The 22,703-nt window shown below is 40.8% G+C and overlaps 1 protein-coding gene across 2 annotated transcripts in view; it reads left to right on the top strand.

Annotated features, from left to right (window-relative positions):
• Positions 1–22,703, top strand: part of GAS2 (growth arrest specific 2) — a 172,026-nt gene that overhangs the window by 57,283 nt on the left and 92,040 nt on the right. For both annotated transcript variants that reach the window (XM_090032841.1, XM_090032840.1), the window contains exon 4: positions 18,150–18,291. In XM_090032841.1, coding sequence (XP_089888967.1) covers positions 18,150–18,291 — 142 coding nt within the window. The remainder of the gene's footprint in view (positions 1–18,149; positions 18,292–22,703) is intronic.

Below are 22,703 nucleotides of genomic sequence, written 5' to 3'. Positions count from 1 at the left end.
AGATGATGATATTCACTAGTCAGCTCCATAATAAACATCTTGTGTAGACGTGCCCACAGTGAATTGCCCCTTCTGCTACCAGTTAACTTGGTATAGACAGAGAAGAGCATGGGGATTTCTTGCTTGCCTGGTCCCTACATGACCATGAACAGTTGCTTAGAATCAGGATCTAAAGTTTTAGGGCTAAATCCTTTTTCACCTTTACCTAGCTAAGAGACACTTGCATGTCTGCCTAACGACAATTCTGGGACAAAATCTGGATTTAATTTCCATCTGTGGCAGAATAGACTCACTCTGCATTTTCTGCTGGAAGTGAAATGGAGGAAGATGACCCTCCTACCTTTTAGCCCACGAGTGGCCCAGGGAACCCTAGTTCTCTTTTTGAAGCAGGCCACTGGGAAGCCAGGAGTGTGGCTTAGTGAAATAGATGCTAACATGAATGGGAGGGAGGTCCCTAAATGTGGCCCTGGCCCCTTCCTCCAGTGTGTCAGAAAGTACCCCACTGTTTTTTATCCAATTAATATTAAATGCAAGGTATGGTAGGCCTGTTTCAGGAATAGGGGCTGGAATGCTCTTTGGACAGTGCCTAGTTATGGCCTGGTGGTTGGAGCACTTTGCTGGGAAACAGCAAATACAAGTTCAGTTTCCACCTACATGAGGGGAGCCTGGAACCCAGAGGTGCTGCTACCCCCTAGACTGTTAGACTGTTGTTTGAGCAAAACCTCTTCCTTCTCTAGTGACAAACATCTGCTCAGTGTGCTTTTTCTGTGAGTACATTTTTTGACTCACACAGCTATTTTTTTTTTTTTTGAAATGTCATGTCTTAGGCCAAATCAGTTCTGAATTTTATCGAGTGAGCAGAGCTTAATCATTCCAGTCTGTGTAGTGTCACCACTGGCAAGTATCCTACCTACCAACCAGATTCTTCAGCCTGGGGATTCAGATACTCCCAAATCTATGGCAGGCATCCTGCATGCAAGCCCCAAGCCCAGATGCCTTCAAGTTCAGATGCCGCCTAGTTTTGCTTGCCCCTAGCTAAAAGGCCAAAGGAGCAAGCTTGAGGGAAAGCCTGAGAGCAATTCACCATCTATAAGCACATGTACAGGCACCTTTTTTCCCCTGGGCATCTACCCAGTCACAGTGCAACCCAGTGCACACGTTTAGCTGGGAAAGGTAGGGTGAGTGTAGCTATGTAGAATTCAAATTGTGCACAAGTGTCAAAAATTGCAGTTGTGCAGCTAAGTGCATGTGTGGTTTACACCCAAGTGCCTCTTAAATACATAAAGATGGACAAGAATTTAGCTCTTAATTCTCACAAAACTCATGGGAGCTTGGTCTAGCATTCCTGTTTTACATTTGGTGAAACTGAGGCAACAAGGATTTTCAAAGCAGCTAAAGTAGTTGGTTCCCACACCCCGTTGGGACTGACTTCCAGTAGGCATTGGAAATTAAGCAGTTGGAATTAAGCAGTTAACTCCTCTATGTACTTTTGAGATGATCCTAAGTGACTTCCTGGAAGTCAGACTTCATGTCTCTGGCATATCAAAGAATACAAGAACCATGTTTTTTTTTTTTAAATTTGTAATCATAATTGGTGTTATGCCTCTTTCATGGTATTGCTAATAGTAAAATACTAAAATTGGTGAGATTTTTAAAATATATCTATTGTAAAATACTTACTCTTGCCTAAATATTATGAAGATAGAGGAATTAATATTACTGTAGACAGATTCATTCTTTAATTTATAGACATTATTTATATTCTTTTTTTATACTAAATGCATGGTACCAGTTTATCATAACAGAGATCCTGGTTTTCTCTGTTGTAAAATTGCAAATTTTCTGATATAAATTTCTGAAAAAATTCTCTGATTAAAAAACCCCCAAAGCCTGCATTTTTCCATAATTAAAATGAAACACTATTATATATATAGGTATCAGTTGAACACAATGTTTTATTGACATATTTACAATTTTAAAGCAATTTGGAGGCTTCCTACTGCCTTAATCACTATAATAAAATAAATTCTAAATATCTGTACATTTTGGAGTTTGATTTTGGGTTTTTAATCATGGAAGATCAGGGTGTCCCCTGCCCCCTTTGCTCACCAGGATGTGGGTACAGCTGCAGTTGTTCCCTCTCCCCTCCACCCCCTGCTTTGTGGCACTGAGCAGCCCTGATATGCCAGGACTCTGCCCATGCCATTGCCCTTCAGTCCCAAGACACAGCCCCCAAGCCCTATTGGTGCCCCTCACTCCTGACCCACAGCCTCCCAGCCCTGCAAGTGCCCCTCACTCCCCACCCACAGCCCTCTTCTCCCCCAGCCACCAGGGCTACAGGGCCAGGAACCCAGGTCTTCAGACTGCTGTACGCCTCAGCAGCCCCCAAGCCCCAGCTGGTGCCCATGGGTGGGGAGGCTTGATGCCACTGCTGGGAGCCCTGCACTGCCATGGCAAGGTGCTTTTGGCCCACCCAGCAGCAGTGGGGGGCACAACTCCATGCCACCACCCCACTGCTTGCCAGGTAGACAGGGGCATCTCAACATAGGGCTCTGGGCAACAGCCTCAAGCCTCCCCTACCTTGCTGTGCTGCACTGTGCCAGGTCCTGCTCACTGGGCTGTGGAGGCGCTGGGGGAGGGCAGCTGAGCCTGCAGCCACCAGCATGCCTCCACCCCGTATATACATTTGGGAGGCATGTGCCTCCCATGGCCCCCAGTGGGAATGCGCCCTGTGGCAGGGATCCAGTCTCTCTCCATCCCCAAATAAGCTGCCTGCAGCTCCAGCTCTGCAGGGCCCTACAGCCACCCATTCCCACCCTGGGCCCAGGCCCCATGCTCCTCCCCAGCTGGGCTGCACTGCAGCCCCAGCCCCAGCCCAAACTCTGCCCACCTCCCTCCCTCACTATGGGGGCCTTAAATCCCCGCCCCCCGCAACTTACCTGTGGGGAGCTGCAGGAGCTGCTCTGCATGCTGCCTGGCTGCCACGTGCATGATCACATGCAGCCACCAGCCTGATCACACTCCTCCCACTCCCCACAGCCCCTTGGATCCCTGATCATAATGTATTCTCTTAACCATCTCAAAGTAATTAATAATCATCTTAATAATGGTATAGCACATCTCGATATGGGGTTATTCATGCTATAGAGTGTAACTGCAGGATATGTGCTTAAATGTTTATATTTTTGCGTTTTAGATTCCTGTGAACTCATCAAGAACAAACAATGGACTGTTATTGCAGTCCTTAGGTCAGGTCAGATTCCTGTGGACATCACTAGTTTTGACTGAATAGTGAGTGAGCAAAAACTACAAGATTTGTTTTTTCGTGAATAGAACCCAGTTTTTATGTAATTCACAAAAGTGGGTGGAAAGGCAGGAGCTGGGAATGAGAAGCCACAAGTGGGTGTTATAGGGCAAGAAAGGGAATAAATGTTAATTACATATTTGAATGTGGAATCTGAATTGTGTATGCATTGGTTGTTCACTGATCTAATTATTTTATTGGTATATGTGCTTATTTTTGTTGGATCTGTAAATGTATACCTCTATCAGCAAATGGACGTACACAAGAACATTTACTTATTATTTCAGATGCTGATTTAAGCTGGTTTTGAAATCTGGCTCCACAGGTTAACATTCCAACATGTTTTTCAAATCATAGAAGTTTTTTAAAAATCCTGTCCAACCTAGAATTCCCAAAGCTCCAGCTGCTTCCTTGTGGTTTCTAATTGGAAAACTTGCAGAAAATCAGAGGCTTTATCATAACGGCAAAGACTTTTGTTTAAATGGGCTTTGGAAAATCAAACTAAACTTCAGTGAGTTATGCATGAAATTCCAGATGAACATTTCATATCAACATAAAAGTTATATCTTTGTTGAACATCTGGAAATCTGAAAAGCAAACAGATAAAGTAACATCAGAAAATAGGAAATTATCTCTTCCTTTAGACTGTATAGATCACTATCTTTAGTCTATTTCTTGACACTTGGCTCATGTTAGGTAAAGCGCCATTTGGAACTAATCTTGCAAGAAGAGCCACATTTCAAAGAATCACAGGGCATGAGGTTGATCATTGAAAGAAAACTAGGAAGAGTGAGAGGAGGGGAGAGGAAGGAGAAGAGACTTGACTTTAACATAGCATTATATACTAGGCCATGATAACTCCATCTAAGAATTTGAATACATTCCTATGTTTGTTACTCTGACTGCCTTTGATAGGTAATCTCCCAATTTATTTAGTAAATTAGTGTAAAATATTAGCTTTTTTGAGCAGAACAGCACTGTGAAGCTGTAGCAATGTCTGTCTTAAGGTGGCTAATGCATTCCAACCAAGCCTCTGTTTTCAGTCCTTTATAACTTTGATGGACTTTAACTGTTCAGGCTAAAGAAGTTCCAAGTTTGGTTCCTGTCTCAGCCTGATTTCTGGGAAGACTGAAGAGGGAAAAAAAGTTGTGTTGATAATGAAGCTAGTGCACTGTTTTGCCAAAGTTTAAATTGTTTGGAACTTAGGTAAGTTTTAAGAGAACTAGCACCTCCAACTCTTGGAATAGACATTTAAGATTTGGCAAGAGATTGTCCAGGGGTTGATGAGGTGGCTTTTGGCATCCTTGTGAAAATCCAGTCAATTTAGCTGATTCACATGCTGTGGAAAATCATCAATTTATACATACCAATAGCATTTCTTCTTTCATTTACTAAATGCCACAAGTTCAATTAATACGTTCACATATTTTCTCCTCCTCCTGCTCCATCCTTGCATGATTGTGAAGCAGCCATGACAAATTAAAGCATTTGTTGGAACACAGACAGAATTCATTTCATTGATTTTTTTTTTTTCTGTTTTTCCCCATCAGATTAGCCCGTTTTTTTAATGTTTGGGGAGAAATAAACAAAAACCTAGCCCTTATCATGAAGAATAGAAACCCTCTTGCAAATACGAAGCCAATTTTGTCTTCCTGAGTCAGTACACATCCTGAAATAAGAATACTGAGAATAATCCCATTCTTCTTGTAGAAACATAAAGATTACAATGCCAGTATTAATATTGGTTTTCATTGTCACTGTAAATAGGAACATCCTTCAAATGTGCTTATACCACAACTCCAAACTGTTCATTTTCTTTCTCACTTTACTCAAAAGCCTAGCTATTGACCAATCATATGCTAAATGCTTGAGTTTTCTTGTTATGAAAGTTTTCATAACACACTTATGCATTGTCCCTAAAAAAAAAAATTGCAGCACCTTGAAACCTGAAAGTGTAAGAACAGCATAATATGAACTAGATCTTATATCAAAACAAATGCCTGAACCTTCTGCATAATTCTAGTCTTCTACCTCTGCAGAGCTACAGAATTCACTTCACTTTCCTTAGATGTGCGTGGTCTTGTGGTTCAGATATTACTGTTGGACAGTTACAATTCCGGTTTAGTTCTTGTCTCTGCCATAGACTCCCTGCATGACGTTGAACAAAGCATTTTATTTCCCTGTGCCTTCATCTCAAATATTAATAGTACTTCATTTGTCTGACTTGCCTACTTAACTTGTAATCTCTTTGGAATAGACTGTCTCTCACTATATGTCTTCACAGTACATTATAATAGGGACGTTGGTATTGTTTTTTGGTCCATAGGCACTACTACAATGCAAATAATCTGAATCCTTGTGGCTGCAAAGAAGACTTTTTAATACTTGTCATAGGACACTTCATATGTCCCCTGTGACAAGTTCCATAAGCATTTTTTTTAAGAGTTCATCCCTTCTGTGTTTGTCCAGCTCTCAAGAAACCACTGCCATTGGAGGTATGTGCCTTCATTTCTGACATGTCCCAAATATTTCCATCTTCTTTTCCACATGATTTTTGGAGAGATGGAATTGCTGAACACTGATAAATCTCAATACTTGATATAATTTAATTCCATTTAACACACAGTCATTTTCTGAGGCATTTGGTCTTTAAAGGCATTTTTATATCTGTCTGTACCTCTGGTGGATTTCCAGCTTTCACTTCCATATGTTAAGATGGAAATTGTATTTGAGTTGAAGATTTATAGTTGGTCTTTAAATAGTAGATTTTTGGTGACCATCCTTGTTCAAGCTGGTGAATGGAGCTGCCACCTTGCCAAGTATGACATTATTTCCTTTTGGCTATCTTCATCGGCCTGTACATTACTGCCAAAGTATGTGAATTGAATCACCTCTCGTATTCCTTTGCCTTCTAATGTAATGTCTGTGTTGACAGTTGCTGGGGTTCTCATTAAATTTGTTTTTTGTAACTGATTATTAACCCCATCTTTTCTTGTAATGCTGGTTAGTATTTTGGTCTTTGCCTGATGCTGACTGACTAGTCACCTAACAGAGTCATCAGCAAAGTCTAGCTCTTCTCATATTCTATTATTAAGTCATGTGATGCCTGTGTTCTTTCCATCTAGACTTTTTCAGTCAACAAGAATACCAAGCAGGAGAAATGAGAGAATGCGTCTTTTTGACACCTATGTCAAACCTATATGCTGATGATTTTGTTTTGTGTGCTTACTCAGTTAAGAGCTCCAGATCACTTTTGATTTCATCTATGAAGCATATGAAATCCTTGTACTCACTGTCAGCTTCACAAAAAACTTCAACAACAACCAGTTGCCAATTAGAGGGCAATCTTTGTAGAAGTTGAACATTTCCCTACCTGGATATCCACCTTTCCCAAAAAGTAAACATAGACAATTGTATTTAACACCAGATAAAATCTGCACATGGTGGCTTTGGACATCTCCAAAATCATGTCTTTGATCATGACATCAGGACCGAAACAACTTCTTGTTTATCAGGCTGTTGTTATCCCTACCTGGTTGCGTGGGTGTGAAATCTGGATGACATATCAGAAAAAAACTGAAAGGTTTCAAATGTTTCTAATACATCATTCAGAAATAATTAGGTTTCTATATGGCAAGAATGACTTTTGTTGGCATAATATAGTATATCCAGTTACATTGAAACAGTAGTGCCCACAAATACAATGTCGTGAAAACAGTTACCTAGTTACACTCCTTTTACAATCTTGTCTCATTTATGTGATGGTAACATCAGTAGCGTCTTCAGAAAAAAAAGCTCTTTATCAACTGCATCCACACCAGAAGACAGAAAGTGGATTCAGGCTGACCTGGACAGGCTCAGTAAATGGGCGGATGAGAACCTGATGATGTTTAAGGCTGAAAAATGCAAGGTTCTCCTCGTTGGGAGGAAAAAACCTGCAGCATCCTTATAGGCTTGGCAGTGCTACACTGGCTAGGGCTACGGAAGAAAGAAACTTGGGGGTCATCATTGACCACAAGATGAACGTGAGCCTGCAATGTGATGCTGTGGCTAGTAGAGCGACCAGAACACTGGCTTGCATCCATAGATGCTTCTCAAGCAAATCCCAGAATGTCATTCTCTGCTGTACTCGGCCTTGGTGAGACTTTGGCTGGAGTACTGCTTCCAGTTTTGTGCTCCACAATTCAAAAAGGATGTGGAGAAGCTTGAGGGAGTCCAGAGAAGAGCCACGTGCATGATCAGAGGACAGGAAAACAGACCTTATGATGACAAGCTGAGAGCCATGGGGCTCTTTAGCCTGGAAAAGCACAGGCTCAGGGGTGATCTGATGGCCTATAAGTTTCTCAGGGGTGACCACCAGTATCTGGGGGAACATTTGTTCACCAGAGCTTCCCAAGGGTTGACAAGGTCGAATGGTTATAAGCTACTGCAAGACTGTTTCAGGCTGGACATAAGGAAGAATATTTTTACTGTCCAAGCCCCCAGGGTCTGGAACAGCCTGCCATCGGAGGTGGTTCAAGCACCTACGTTGAACGCCTTCAAGAGCAAACTGGATGGTTATCTTGCTGGGATCCTATGATGCCAGCTAACTTCCTGCGCTTTGGGTGGGGGGCTGGATTCGATGATCTTTCGAGGTCCCTCCTGGCCCTAATGTCTATGAAATTGGAAGGACAGAAGAATGAATGCCACCGTTCTGGCTTAAGTAAACACCACAAACATTGAATCTATGTTTACATGGCACCAGCTTCATTGGCCAGGACACATCCAAAGAATGCGTCACAACCAGCTCCCAAAACAGATCCTATATGCTCCAACTCACTGATGGTCAATGCACTAGGGTTGGGTAAAAGAAGAGATTCAAGAACATTTTGAAGGCCAATCTGAAGAAATTCAATATTAACTTTAATACCTGGGAGACGCAAGCACTGAATCTGTCTCAGTTTTGCTGTGATGTACAAGACAGCAATCATTTTGAACAAACTCATGTTCCTAAGGCGGTGGGTAGATGACAGAGATAAAAAGGACAGAGCTGTCAGGATCATCAGGATGTACTTATGTAATGAGGCCACTCCAGAAACCCTGGACCCAGCTGGTTTCAGTCAGGATATTAGGGCAAGTCATCCCCTGAGCAAGCACCACCTGCAGCAAATGCAGGGCTGTGCCCTGGTCCCAGCTGGGCTGAGTGAGGTAATCAGGGCAACACGGGATTTTCTGTTCTAGCTTGAAAGCTACCTGGCTCTTCCATTAGTACCCCTTCCTCTGCAATGCTTAAGATGATAAAGTAGAACATTTCCAGTCACTGAGAAGAGTTTTATGAGTTGCTGACTATTGAAGTCACTTAAGTCACTCTTTTTTGTTGTTTTGAGTATAATGACATTTTTTTCTGTTGTTCTGGAGTCTTCTCCTGAGTCTATGCTTTGATTTGACCAGCTTTCACAGACTTCCAGCATTTTTTATCTTTACCTGAAGGGTTTCTAGTTTTTAACCTTTTAGTGCATTTTTCCTTTCTTGTTTGTGGTGTGAAATGTTTCAGTGTCTAACTCTGCGTATTTAAATTCTTGGTAAAAGGCAATAGTTTCTTGTGGTTATTGGTCTGTTTATTACCTCTTAAAATTTTTCTAGCTAACAATAAATGAATAAAAAAGAATGGTGCTCTAGCTTTCCAAAGTATATGTGTATATATAGGAGATTTTTTTTACCCCACTAAATGTTCTCTGATGGATTTATTCATTCCTACGCACCTAGATTTAAAAGTTGACCGTTTGCCAAATTAGGATCTGTATCCTAAGCAGAGTACGGCAATCAGAGATGACTTTGTTTTTCCTGCACTCAAGTGAATTGAGCCAGGGGCAACATTTTTGTGGTTTGTGGGTGGGGACAGAATTTTTTAAGAGGGGTTTTTAGGAATGTGAATATAACAACTGCATAAATGGTGTTTGGTTTTAACTAGTGTTATTTATTAATCCACGTGTAATATTTACTATGCATAAAACAGTGTAATGACATGTTCTTGTATTTTTTAGCACACTGTGTACTACTGTGACAAGTCGTGTAATAGTAAGTCTTTTCAGGAATAAGCCTTCAGTGCATTTGATACTTTAGAAATTTATGAAGGACAAATGCACTGAAGGCTTATTCCAGAAAAGACTTACTATTACAGGATTTGTCTCAGGAAAGAGCCAATACAGACAACATATCAGAATTACAATTAGAAGGTGACCAGAGCAATTTTTTAAAGAAGGTAGCTAGAAAGGAGAGCGGCAGGAAAGAACAGCCTGTTTCAAGCATAGGTAACAGAATGAAAGAAAACACAAAGATGATTGTGTTCCTCCTTTATACTTGATTGTGAATTTACATTTTGAATTGTTGAATAGCTATCAGAGAGACACAGCTGTAGTCAGATGCTAAGTATCTTCAGTATTTTCCCCTCTGCTTTGATAGTGTAGGTTGTTGAAAACATAGGAAGAGCTGTTTGGTTTGGAGCATCTAATCTGTGGCACAGGCTGCGCAAGTAACACAGGCAGCCTCTGTGTGTGGCGTACAGAAGGTCGGGTGGGAAGGCAGCACAGTGCTGGAAACAGAAAGCAAAGCAGCAAATTGGGCCAGGAGGTCAGGGGAGGAAACAAAAAAACCAGGGCAGCAGGTCAGGCAGGGGAAGGGAATCAGTGGCACTCAGGGAGGGTGGCAAAATCAATTTATAGCACACCTGCCAAAAAGGTTGGCCTCAACTGGCCTAGTCAGCCATACGCCCTATCCTTAGGAAGACAGGTGGCTATTTCTTATTCTTTGAAGTAAAAACAAAGGAGAGTTAAAAAAATTGTGAAACCACCTTTTCAAGTAATATGATTGTTATCAGGAGCCTTTAAACCATTATTTGAGTCTGCCCAAAGAAAATCCATGGGTTTTTTTCCCCCTTTATAACATTTATTTATGGACCTGCATTTTGGGAAAAAGTATATAAATGCATTTCTTTTTCCATGTGATATCACAGCATCAGTGAAACAGGGTCCCTCTTGGGCTGAGAAGTGAACCTGACAGCATTTTTCCATGATTACATCATGTGTTTCTCTCACACTTTCACATCCTGCATTAAACCACATGCATGCACATCAACAAGACAAGATTGTAAAAGGAGTGTAACTGGGGAACTGTTTTCATGATATTTGATAGGAGTAATTGTGGGCACTGCTGTTTCAAAGTAACTCTGGATATATTATACTATGTCAACAAAAGTCACTCTTGCCATATGGAAACCTAATTATTTCTGAATGATCTGTTAGAAAACACTTTTGAGACATTCGGAGCACTTAAACAAGAATATTTGCACATAAAATCTTTCTTTAATAACAGCTTTCACTTGTTCTGGAGCTGGACATTAACAGTAGTAGATCTGAAAATAGTGAAAGGCAACCTTTCAAAGTGGTGGGGATGTTTATTAAGTGATAAGAAAATATGGGGATTTCACTATGAGTCTTCCATAGTAGTTTACCTCCATTGCACAGGGTCCAGTGGGAATAAAATTCAGTGCTAAATTTGTGGACGGTAGGGTAGAATGTAATGTGATATATTTCAGTCAAATGGTCTATGGTTTTAGCATGTAAAATTATCTAAAATGTGTTTGCCATTTGTCAGGCTTATTCTTAAGAATCATTTGATGATAATATCATTTTTACTCATAATTTCAGTAAATGCAAAAAATGTTGTGAATTATAAGGCAAAGCATCCCTTTCACCCCATTCTAGCATACATTTTGTGTTTCCTTGCCATTACTTGTCATTTCTGATTTCATCCTTCTTTAGGCCTCCTGTGCAGCTGAAAGGTTACTGATATCCAACAGGCTTCAGAACACTACACTGGTCAGATCTGCTTCATTATAGGGACCTAGACTCTTAAGCAATTGGCCTGTAGTATACCTTAATATAAGATATAAAATCTAGAAACAAGACTTCTATTTTTCATAGTTTCACTGGTGGATTTAAAGTGATGTCTCAGGTGTCAAGGTGGATGAATGTAATTTATAAAATAAAAAAATACAGTAAATAAACATCCAGTTTTAGATACTTTGTATACTGGAACTAACTGGAACTGATATGTTAACAGGAAATTCTGAATAGTTGGACTCAGTTCCATTTCTTTTATCCAGTTATTGCCATTTACTTCAATCAGGAAGCACAGAGCATTTAGACCCAGATTTAAGTGCATGTTGGTAATGATGCAAAACCACAGGACTGCTGGCAAGAACTCCAGAAATATTGTGTCTCAGCAAGGCACGATGCCTCTGCATGATCACATATGCTGCAGTTCTCTCTTGAGAGTGCATCTTACTTTCTCCTTGACATCTAGAAACCTAGGCTGCTAATTTTTAAAGAGAAAATGAGCTTGTGATTCTATCTCCTTCCCTTCCCTTATGGATGTAGCTGGCTCTTGGAGACTATGAGCATAGGGATTATAGCTTTGTCTTGCTCCTATAGCAGATGACCAAGGGGAAAATGCCTTGCATCTTTCTCTTTGCTTACTATCATGTTTTTTTTATACCATCAGCTCAGGTACAATAAATTCACTTCTCTCTGCTGACTAGATCTAAAGTAACTCACAATGTCTCTCATCTGGCTCCATGTCAGTAGAGTCATATAAGCAGTACCAGATTGCAGGATTTCTGATGTTTTGTGCACGTATCATTGTTTTGTGGACGTATACTCGAACATAGTCAAATTAAGAAATATCATCAGCAAAAAAAAATATCTGAAGTTATTATAAATGGTTTTGTTATAAGCCCTTTAAATAATTCTGATATCACTAACATTTGGTTTTCCACCAGTTGGCTTCACTTCCATTGTGCAATTCAGGGGTAAGCTTAATATTGTCAGTGAAGTAAGTTTTACGTGTATCCATTTAAATTATAGTAGTGAAAATGTTGGCATTATTTGTATGCAGTAGGAAATCATAATTATCCAGAAGTCAGTTTTAGAAAACAAAACATTTTTCTCTCTTTTGATGACTTTCACATGGATACAGGTTGGCCCACATGTCCTTGCTCAGGCAAACCACCATAGAATTTTAACTAGCTGTCACTCTTTTTACTGTGCTTTTAAGAAATCCAGTACATTCACCTAAGAAGGGGATGCAGTATTGGACTGAGATGGATGAATGCTCCATTACCTCACAGAAAGGGTGAAAGTCACGAAGGAGAATCAAATTGAAAATGTGATGTAGTTGGTATTTTAAAGTGAGAATTTGCCTCAGGATATAGATGCTTGCTTGCTCTTTTTAACTGGTATGAAATAAAGAAGGTATTACTCTAGAAACTTGTCTGGTGTTAACAGATATATTGTGAAGGCCCATTCCTATAAGGAGCTAAACTTCATTGCATTCAACTCAACACTTACAGCTTTGGCAACCAAAGACAGAGTAGTAAGGGACAACAGCATTATTCTGGGGAAGGGGAAACAGCTAAGAAGAATGAAATGGATTTCAAGCAAATTCTTTAGAAATGTAAGTATTACTCCCATGTCCTTTCTCTACTCTGGAACTTTCCCCAAGGAATAATGCCTAATAATGTACCACTATTTCAGTATGCCAGCACAAAGTGTGACATAAAAATAATGAAATTGGCATAAAATTATAAGATTCAAACAAAAGATGATAAATTAGCATGCTTTTTACGTCATTCCTAGTGGTTGAGACAGGGATTCATTTTTTAAAGTTTTCCTTTGTAACAGTGAGGCCTAGAAATTTACTTTTAAATCAAATGAATGCCAAGATTGTCATATAATCATATGACTCCTGGAGATGCAGCATTCAGAAAAAAAAAATGTCATGAAACGTGCCATAAGATCATGAGCTGTTAATGCTGTACACCAGTCTCTATCTGTTTTTGGACTTCTATTTTGCTATCTATCACCATAGTGTTTGAGCACTTCTGATGTCAAAACAACTACGATAGCAAAGCCCTTATCCAAATTCATTGAGTCTTTCAAGCACATTTTTATTTAAAGTAATGATTCTCAAGCCTGGAGTGTCAGGAGATCCTTTAGGGGTGCCACAGGGCCTACGCACAGCCATTATACATGCATTGGTTTAAGTGATCAGAAACTGGTTTAACCCTGTAACGGAACAGACATTCAGTGCACATAAACAAGTTTCAAAATAGCCAAAACCAAAACTGGTTTGAGATAAACCTGGTTGAATGTAGTATGAGATGTAACTGATTTAGCTCAAACCAGTTTATGTAATGTCTGTCCCAGACCAGGTTGTTACAATATTAGCACTGTTAGGTGTATAAACACCTACAGATGATTTACAAGATAAACCCAAAGATTTCAAAGAGTGTCATAGTATGACCTGTTGTGATCTTTCTGAGTTTTTTGCAGCAGAATTGCTGCATTGTTTTTCCATAGTTAAGAAATGAGTGAAAGGTAAGAGCTGTCACATTCTGAGAGGTACCCTGAATCTCATGAGGGCTGCCCCGAGTCTAAAAATGGTTGAGAACCACTGATCAACTATATAGGATCAAAACTCTGCTTGGTATAAATTTTGGTGAGCTGAGTCAAGGAGGGGTTTGGAAATGTAAAGAATGTTTGAATAGCTAGTGTTAGTTATAATTAGAAAATATTCTTAAAAGCATTTTTTTTCCCTGATTGCTAGAAAGTTGTTGCATGTGCTGGTGCCCAATGTTCTGTGCCTGATGAAGAGAATCTTGACTTCTATCTCTCTCATGCCTTGTCTTGAACATTTCACGCTCTGTACTGTTACAGAGGATTACACCTGTTTGGTGGTTCATAGATCAGAATTTGGTCTTTGGTCAGATTAGAGTTGGGTGTGAAACCATTAATGAAAAGTAGGACTTAGAACTGTATCTCGCATGAAAAATTGACTGCAAGGCAGTGGGAATTTAAACGTAGGCCTGAAGCATTCACAGCAACACAGGGTACAGCAAAGGTACCAGCTGTTTCTGTACCTGCTGGAATCTGCTAAATGTTTTCACATTCAGCTATAGACTATAGACACAAGGACTGAGAGACAAAGCTCAGTACATTAGCCTAAAGCAATCTGACAATTGCATGCAATGAGATGAGCAGGCTCTGCACTGGAAAGTAGGAATTTGGAAGTGTGACTAATTAAACCTTGATTTATCCACTTTTGAGACGAGCTCAAATGTTTGTATGTATTATGTCACATCTCTTTATCTGAGGACAACTTCAGTTGCTATTGTTTCATGCATTTATGTGTCCTTTACCCCATACAGTGAATTACAGTTAACAAGCCTGCAGGTTATAAATCATAGGTTTGGAAGGGGCCTCAAAGGTCCAATACATGGGTTATTACAGCCCATCAGCCCATGTGAGGAAGGAATCGAGTAAGGCAGAGGTGAAAGGATAGGATATTTGGGAACAAAATGTTATTGGTCATCTGAGTTTAGTGAAGAGTTAAACAGGACCCCAAAGTATCACACCACATTGGTGAATACGACTGTATTCCTTTGATAGAAGGTGGAGATGACATCTTGGCCAGCTCTTTGAAGCATTGCCCCTTTCTGATCATTTCAGTCGTGATCATTTCAGTTCAGTTTTTAGCTTCTTCCTCAGTCAAGTACTTCTGTTTTCCTCGCAGCCAGTGACTACCTGACCAGCCACGTTTTGTTTAGGACACCCATCCCCCCACACACGTGAAGCAGTTTTCCCATAACCTCGCACAGACCATCAAAGTTACCCTGTTTATGTGTTTGAGGCTTTCAAAGAAGACCTAAATCCTACTCAAAGTCAATGGGACTGGGGTGTCTAACTTCCTTGGATTAAGTTAAAAATCATTATTTATGAAGAGAAGAGCCCCTAAAACATCTCTCTAAATAGAGGCTCTAGTCCCAGGATAGGCTAGGAGGTGACATTTCTATCATTTCATGGTTGGTTTCTAAGACAAATGGATATCACACATAGTTAGATGTTCTTTTCACATAGTAGACAGAATCTATAGAACTATGGAATCATAATCCTTTAAATCTTATAAACTGAACATATTATTTTTCTTTTTCTGCCTCAAGGGATTAAAACCTGGAAGAAAATACAGTTATAACAAGAACCTTGCAGAAATAAAATCTAGGTTATAATCTAAGAACAATGTCTCCACATTTATTGTCACTGGAAATGTATTCCTTAAAAGATGGGCAGAAATGGCTAAAATGGTCATTAGCATTCCACTTGATATTTGTTTAGTTTGTCATGTATGTAGAGGTTGTCAGTGATATATACCAGGACACCAAAGCTTTGCAGCATTGAAGTAAATGGACCTCTGAAGGGGAACCATAAGTCAGCTGTTTCTAAATCCTGCAATTAGCATGCTGCCAGGAGCTGAGGTCCAGTGAAGCCTACTAAATCCATTTGAGGATTTTTTCCCCTTCAGTGTTTTATGTGAATCTTCCAAGAATTATTTGGACTGTTGAGGGTAACTTCTGGATATAGAGCTGGAAACTGCTACAGACACCATTTGCACTTTCCTAGCTTTTAGCTTATTGGCTCTTGAGTCTAATAACCAGCTCCAGAACAGAAGCTGATACTCCATAAATCAGCTTAATGGCAAAGCTGCACAATCATACCCAGTTTGGGGCTGAATTCCTCTGGGATCGGGAGACTTTGTAAAGTTATGGGATAACAGTGGTCAGTTCTCACTTTATTTGGCCTGGTGTTGCAGAAATCTATCCATATCATAAAAATGAGCTTTACTTGAAAACTCAAATGTTGATGTATGCTTTGTATGTCCTTATTGGCAAGCACATTCAGGGTTTTTTTTTGTGTGTGTTGGTCATTCTGCTTGGATTAGAATCTGATATTAGCTACATTGGACTATATCTGGACTAACTCTTCTGAAGTCAGTGGTATAAATTAGAATTACCTTGGTACAACTGAAAAGATAATTGCCTCTGAGTTGATCTGTGATTGTGAAATTACTGGATTATATTAGTATGTTTTGTTTAGTGAGCCTGTAAAGTCAGTGAATGAGAGAATTTAGGTTATACAAACTGTCACTGCTAAGATTCTTACAGACTCTAGCATGTACAACGTTATACATGCTGGCCCCTCGTGGACCTGGCTGGTCCACAAGGGGTCAGCAAGGGAGATTATGCTTAGGGGCAAACAACACGGGTTCATTAAGGGAAGGTCCTGTGAGACCAACCTGGTAGCCTTCTATGACGAGGTCACCAAATCCTTAGATGCAGGGGTAGCAGTGGACATAGTCTTTCTGGACTTTCGGAAGGCCTTCAACGCTGTCTCTCACCCCGTTCTCATTAAAAAACTGGGGGACTGTGGTATTGACACTTACACAACCAAATGGGTCGCCAGCTCTCTGGAGGGCCACACCCAGAGAGTGGTGGTGGATGGGTCATTTTCGACCTGGAGGGATGAGGGCAGTGGGGTTCCTCAGGGCTCGGTCCTCCGGCCTGCACTGTTCAACATCTTCATCAGTGACTTGGACAAGGGGGTAAATAGCACCCTGTTCAAATTTGCTGATGACACTAAGATCTGGGGGGATGTGGGCACGCTAGAAGGGAAGAATAGGCTACAATCAGACCTAGACAGGTTACAGGGGTGGGTGGATGAGAATAAGATGGGATTCAACACAGACAAGTGCAAGGTGCTGCTGGGGAGGAAGAACCAGCATCATACCTACAGGCTGGGGAACTCCTTTCTCATCAGTACAGAGACAGAAAAGGATCTTGGAATTGTCATTGATGCCAAGATGAATATGGGCCAGCAGTGTGGAGATGCAGTCAGGAAGGCCAACCGCACCTTATCATGCATCCACAGATGCATCTCAAGCAGGTCCAAGGAGGTGATCCTCCCCCTCTATGCAGCACTGGTCAGGCCACAGCTGGAGTACTGCGTCCAGTTCTGGGTGCCGTCCTTCAGGAGGGATGTGGACAACATGGAGAGGGTCCGGAGGAGGGCCACTCGCATGATCAGGGTGTAGCAGGGCAGGCCCTATGAGGAGAGGCTACGGGACCTGAACCTGTTCAGCCTCCACAAGAGAAGGCTGAGGGGGGATCTAGTGGCCTGTTACAAACTAGTTAGAGGGCACCAGCAGGCATTGGGGGAGTCCCTGTTTCCCCGAGCGGTACCAAGAGTGACTAGAAATAACGGTCACAAGCTGGCAGAGGACAAATTCAGGTTAGACATCAGGAGGCGCTACTTCATGGTCAGGGTGGCTAGGATCTGGAACCAACTTCCAAGCAAAGTGGTGCTGGCTCCTACCCTGGGAGACTTTAAGACAAAGCTTGACAATCACCTTGCTGGGGTTGTCTAACCGTAGTACTGCACTGTTCAACATCTCTTTCCTGCCCTGGCAGGGGGTTGGACTTGATGATCTGCTCAGGTCCCTTCCGGGCCTACTAAGTATGAAACTATACCTTTCCATAAGGGGTTTCATAGTTTGCTATGAAATACAGGAACATTTTTGTTATCTTCATACATGGGCCAAAACTAGGTCTCCACTTATCCCAGTGTGGGGAAAGTTCAGATGCCTGGCTTTTTATTCTGTGAGCTAGCGCCAAAGCTTCCAAGCAAAGGGAAAGAGCAAACATCCATCCAGATCTAAACATTTCTTCAAAGGTCCATCTCTTCATAATTTTAAAGGAACTCACAGGTGGAAGTCTTCATGTTACATGGATTGCACTGTTGATTTGCCTTTCAGCTATAATTGTTTAGTGCAAAAGTAAGAGTGATGTTTATTCCATGCTAAATATCTAGGCTATCCTTACAAGTTCTGACTTTGTATTTCCTATGTACAAAGACTGCCTCACCAAATATTATGCACCTAGTAGAAGATCTTTGTTTGCTTTTTTTTGGTTTTTTAGACCTTACCAGTGCGGAAGATTCCATGCAAAGCCAATGCTCCTTCAGGTTCTTTTTTTGCACGAGACAACACAGCAAATTTCTTATCTTGGTGCAGAGATGTCGGGGTGGATGACACCTGCCTATTTGAATCAGAAGGTTTGGGTAAGTGTTTTCTATATGGTAATCCACAACATGATAGGGAGATTTGCGTTTATATTTCTGTACCAAATAATTGGTGCAGCCATGTTCCAAATAATTTGAATGGAGTCAGATGAAACTGCTAAGTCAGAATCACAGCTTTTATAACTGAAGTGAACATCTTCTCATTCTGGTGGATTTTTGCAGACAATTAGTTTACATAATTACCTTGTCATGTATGTTCAAAGTGAAGTGTGATGTACTAAGCTGTTTGAAATACTGTATTCGTTTAAAAAGCAAACATTGGGACGAAAAATACCCACAGGACACTTTTGTAGCCTGGAAATACAAGTTGTATAAACCCTGATTCTGCAGCCCTTACTTGAGATAAATTCCCATTAATTTTACCTTACGTTTAAGTTATAACTTTTTAGCCAGGACTGACACTAGATACCCTAGATTCCTAACTCATTTTTACGTGAGCGTGGGAAGGAGCACCCTTAATGAAATTTTAGCTAAATTAGAATCGTCTGAAGCTATGAATCACAGCCACTGTTACTACTCTGCTAGGTTGGGACAAGTATCCTTGAAGGGGTAAAGGAGCACACATTCTACAGGTACCAAATTAATACCTGCATATATAAGACCATATAATTTTAGATACATCATTTGAATTTATGGCCAAATTCTATCCTGGTACACTAGATTTAGATGGTTGTGTTCAAATGGATTGAATTTTTTAAAAATCTGTTTTTGCACTAGATCTTTAGCCTTGTCCAGAAAATTTTAATGATCTATTAATTTGTGAAACACCAAAACCAAAATTATTGCATCTTAAATAGCATTTTGCATTGCAGGTAGAGGCAATTAAATTTCATCTTGTGATAACTAGAAGTGCTGCTGTGACAGGAATTAGAAAGCAGTCCATTGCCTGTGAAGTTCCTGAAATTACGTTCACCCCATGTTGGAGATGAGCTCAATTAGTCTGCATCACTTTACTCTCATGCAAGCCTTATTTCAGTGGGAGATAAGCGATTCACAGATTCAGGCCCAGGTCTTGTACCGAGTATTGGCGCAAATACATTTTTTCGTTGTAGAAATCTCATACATTTGAGTGATGGAGTGCTTGCTCCTTAGTTCAGCAGTAAGAGCATCCTTTTTGTTTCTGGAGATTACAATTGTGCTCACAGTTTTGTCAGAAGGCATTTGGTATTTCAAAATTAGTGGGTAGTTGAGGCAGGGGAAGAATTCAGAATTCTTCTCTGCATGCTGCACTGACCTCTTTTCAGCTGATTCCTCCGTGCTACTGAAAAACAGAATGTTATCCAACATTCATGCCTCGGGCTGCTTCTCTCAAAGAATGGACTATTTAACACAGTCATCATCCAAACAGTACTTTCTCCTTCATATCTTGTACTCTTCTCTTTTGAAAGAAAATTTAGGATGACATTTGCCTCAAGATTGCATTTCGATAGAAAACATGGGATGAAGAGAATCAATTGTTTGCTTGCCATTTGAATGAACATAAAAGTGTAAAGCTGTTTTGATGAAAGACAAATCTGTTTGTACAGAGGTTAAATGAACACACTGTGCTGTATGAAGAGGCTTCTGTATTCAGTTGCTCAAAAGGTCTTTGACTATGTAAGTGAAGTCCTTATCTCTGTTGCACCTGATCTGTTCCCCCTCTGTTCTCTGAAAGGATCCTGCTTCCCTTGTCACTTGATCTGTTCTATTCTTGTGCTACTTTGTTTAATAAACACAGTTGTTGCATTTCCCTAGGCAAAAATCTTTTGTAGAAAAAAACAGCATGTGTTTAGGAAGATTAGTTAGAGGATATTGCTAAAAAGACATGTGTTGTCTTTTCTTACATTTTGTGTTTGTTGATCCTTGGGTTTACATTTCCTACCACATGAAAAATCATATGGAAGACAAATAATTACCATATTTTCACTATTTGAAGCTCTGGAGGCCCTTAGACATCATGCTATTTTTGGAGGAGAAGTGTGCAGACCTGGAAGAAGCAGGAGGAATGGCACTCTACATGTATGACTACTTTAGGATGGATCTCTGACTAATCTGCTGTATGTATGAACCATAAGCTTTCCTGTACTGCTTCCCCATGGTTCATTCAAACATTGTAATGCCAGTAGCTTTCTGCCTCATCCTTTCCCATTTTATTGAAATACAAATTGTTTTAAACACATTGTCAAACTTTCTGAGCAGCAAAACTTGTAGAAAAGACCTCCCTTACTAGACATCTTCCTCTCCTAAAAGACCCAGATGAGATACCTTCTTGGGGGTCAAACCTAATTCAGATTCTACCGTTACTAGGATAATTTAAGCAAGAGCTTTGTCACTTGTCTGAGTGTTTTGCAACCAGATTTGCAGATTTTTTTTTCTCTGAGTACTATCATCTAGTAAGATATTCATGTTCTGGGAAAGAAATCTTGGAAGAATTGATAGGTGACTCAGTATTTTGAGTCATTTTCTGGAACTGATTAGGTTACAGATTGATGGTGTTCCTTCAATTACAGTGTTTCAGGAAATGAATATTAGTAACTACTTTTCCTCTCTCTTTTAAAATTCTTAATATAATGGAGTCTTGATCTTAGGGACTTTGAATGCTAAGGCAATAGAAATAGCAATGAATGGTAAAACAATTTGCTGTTATAAACCTTAATGTCCACCTTCCACCACCTCTGTAAAACAAAAAAACACTCTATCCCCATCTAGCACATAAAAATTCAGCCAAGGTAAGGAATGTAAAAGGTTCTTTTCTAAGTTAGTAAGAAATATGCATGCACATGACATAACAGTGTTTACATTGCTTTATTAAAGATCTTTGTTTATATGAGACTGAATAGGTCTGGTGATGTGGTGGTTACTAAGGGAACAACCTTGTCATGAATAATAAACTACATTTATGTGTAAAGCCTATATTCAATTTTCAGTAGAACTATAAGTGTTTGTCTTATCTATTTCTTTAGTATTTTGTTGTTCTTAATTTACCTAATTTTTCTGCCCCTTTTCCCATTTCATTTTTCTTGCCTCCACTGTGACATGTAAAACTTGATTTATCCAATTATATTTATTATTACGCCTGTGTTTAGAACACCCCCTTTTTCTCTCTCTATCCCGTTTTTTTGATGTTTAAGCTAATTGCTATTTATGCCACTCGTATGGTTGGGGGCCTCAGTGGCCAGCCCTATGAGAAGAGACTGAGGGACCTAAATCTCTTCAGTCTCCTCAGGAGGAGACGGGGGGGGGGGGGATCTTGTGGCTCTCTACAACCTTATCAGGGGCCACCAGCAGGGGCTCGGGGAAAGTCTGTTCAATAGGGCCCCCCTTGGAGTCACCAGGAACAATGGCCACAAGCTGAGGGAGGATAGGTTTAGGTTAGATATTAGGAAGAACTACTTCATTGTAAGGGTGACCAGAGCCTGGAATAGGCTTCCCAGAGAGGTGGTGCTCTCACCTTCCCTGGAAATCTGCAAAAGGAGACTGGATAGACACCTGGCTGGAGTCTTATGACCCCCTCCAACCCCCAGTGCTCCTTCCTGCCCATGGCAGGGGGTCGGACTAGATGATCTATCTAGGTCCCTTCCGACTCATTGATTTTATGATTTAATGAAAAAAGATGGCACAACCATGATGGGAGGCTCTTGCACAATTCTGAGACATACTTGATGAATAGTAATATATAATTCTGTTGATTATTGTGTTGTTGCTTTTTATTAAACTTGGATCCTATGGAAAGAGGGACAAAATTATTTAATAAATCATGAGTATTATAACTTTATCCCAATTGTGTACTGCTTGTGTATCCATAGCTCCCATTAATATAACTGAAGTTCGTTGTAATCACTAGCAGATATCCCCAACAGAAGAGGACAATGTATAAACACGGAAGCAGATAAATTTCATATCCCCAGAAGCTTATGAACTATTGATGTTAATGGAGTTTTGGGCAGCGTCTCCCAGTCCCCTACCTCAGCTCGCTTTCTGTGCTTGCTTCCAGGGCCAGGGGAGCGAGGGTAGAGGTGCCCCTCTGTGGGCCACACATGTGCAACCTGGATGGCCATATGGTGGGGGAGGGGGGCTCCACATGGCAGCAGCCACCGCCGCCACCACCATCCCGTGTGGCTGCATGCCATGCCACTTTCTCACGGCCAGTTGCACATGTGGCTCCATGGGTTGGTGATGGTCGGTACGCAATTGCCTGGACATTGGGCCCTCACCAGCCTGTGGAGCTGTATGTGTGACTGCCCATGAGAAAATGGTGCTGGGTGTGGAGGTGGCATGAGGCAGTGGCAGTCCAGCCTGTATCAGTCACTGCCTCAACCCTTCGCAGAGATCTGGGGGGCACAAACCCCCTGGGCCTCTGCTGGGAAGTGTTTAGCAGCGGGAGCTGCCCCCGTCCTCCTGGACAAACCACT

The sequence above is a fragment of the Crocodylus siamensis genome, chromosome 2 (genome assembly GCF_052110815.1).
Source record: "Crocodylus siamensis isolate JL-2025a chromosome 2, ASM5211081v1, whole genome shotgun sequence".
NCBI classification, from domain to species: domain Eukaryota; kingdom Metazoa; phylum Chordata; order Crocodylia; family Crocodylidae; genus Crocodylus; species Crocodylus siamensis.
This window is presented reverse-complemented; position numbering and strand designations above follow the sequence as displayed.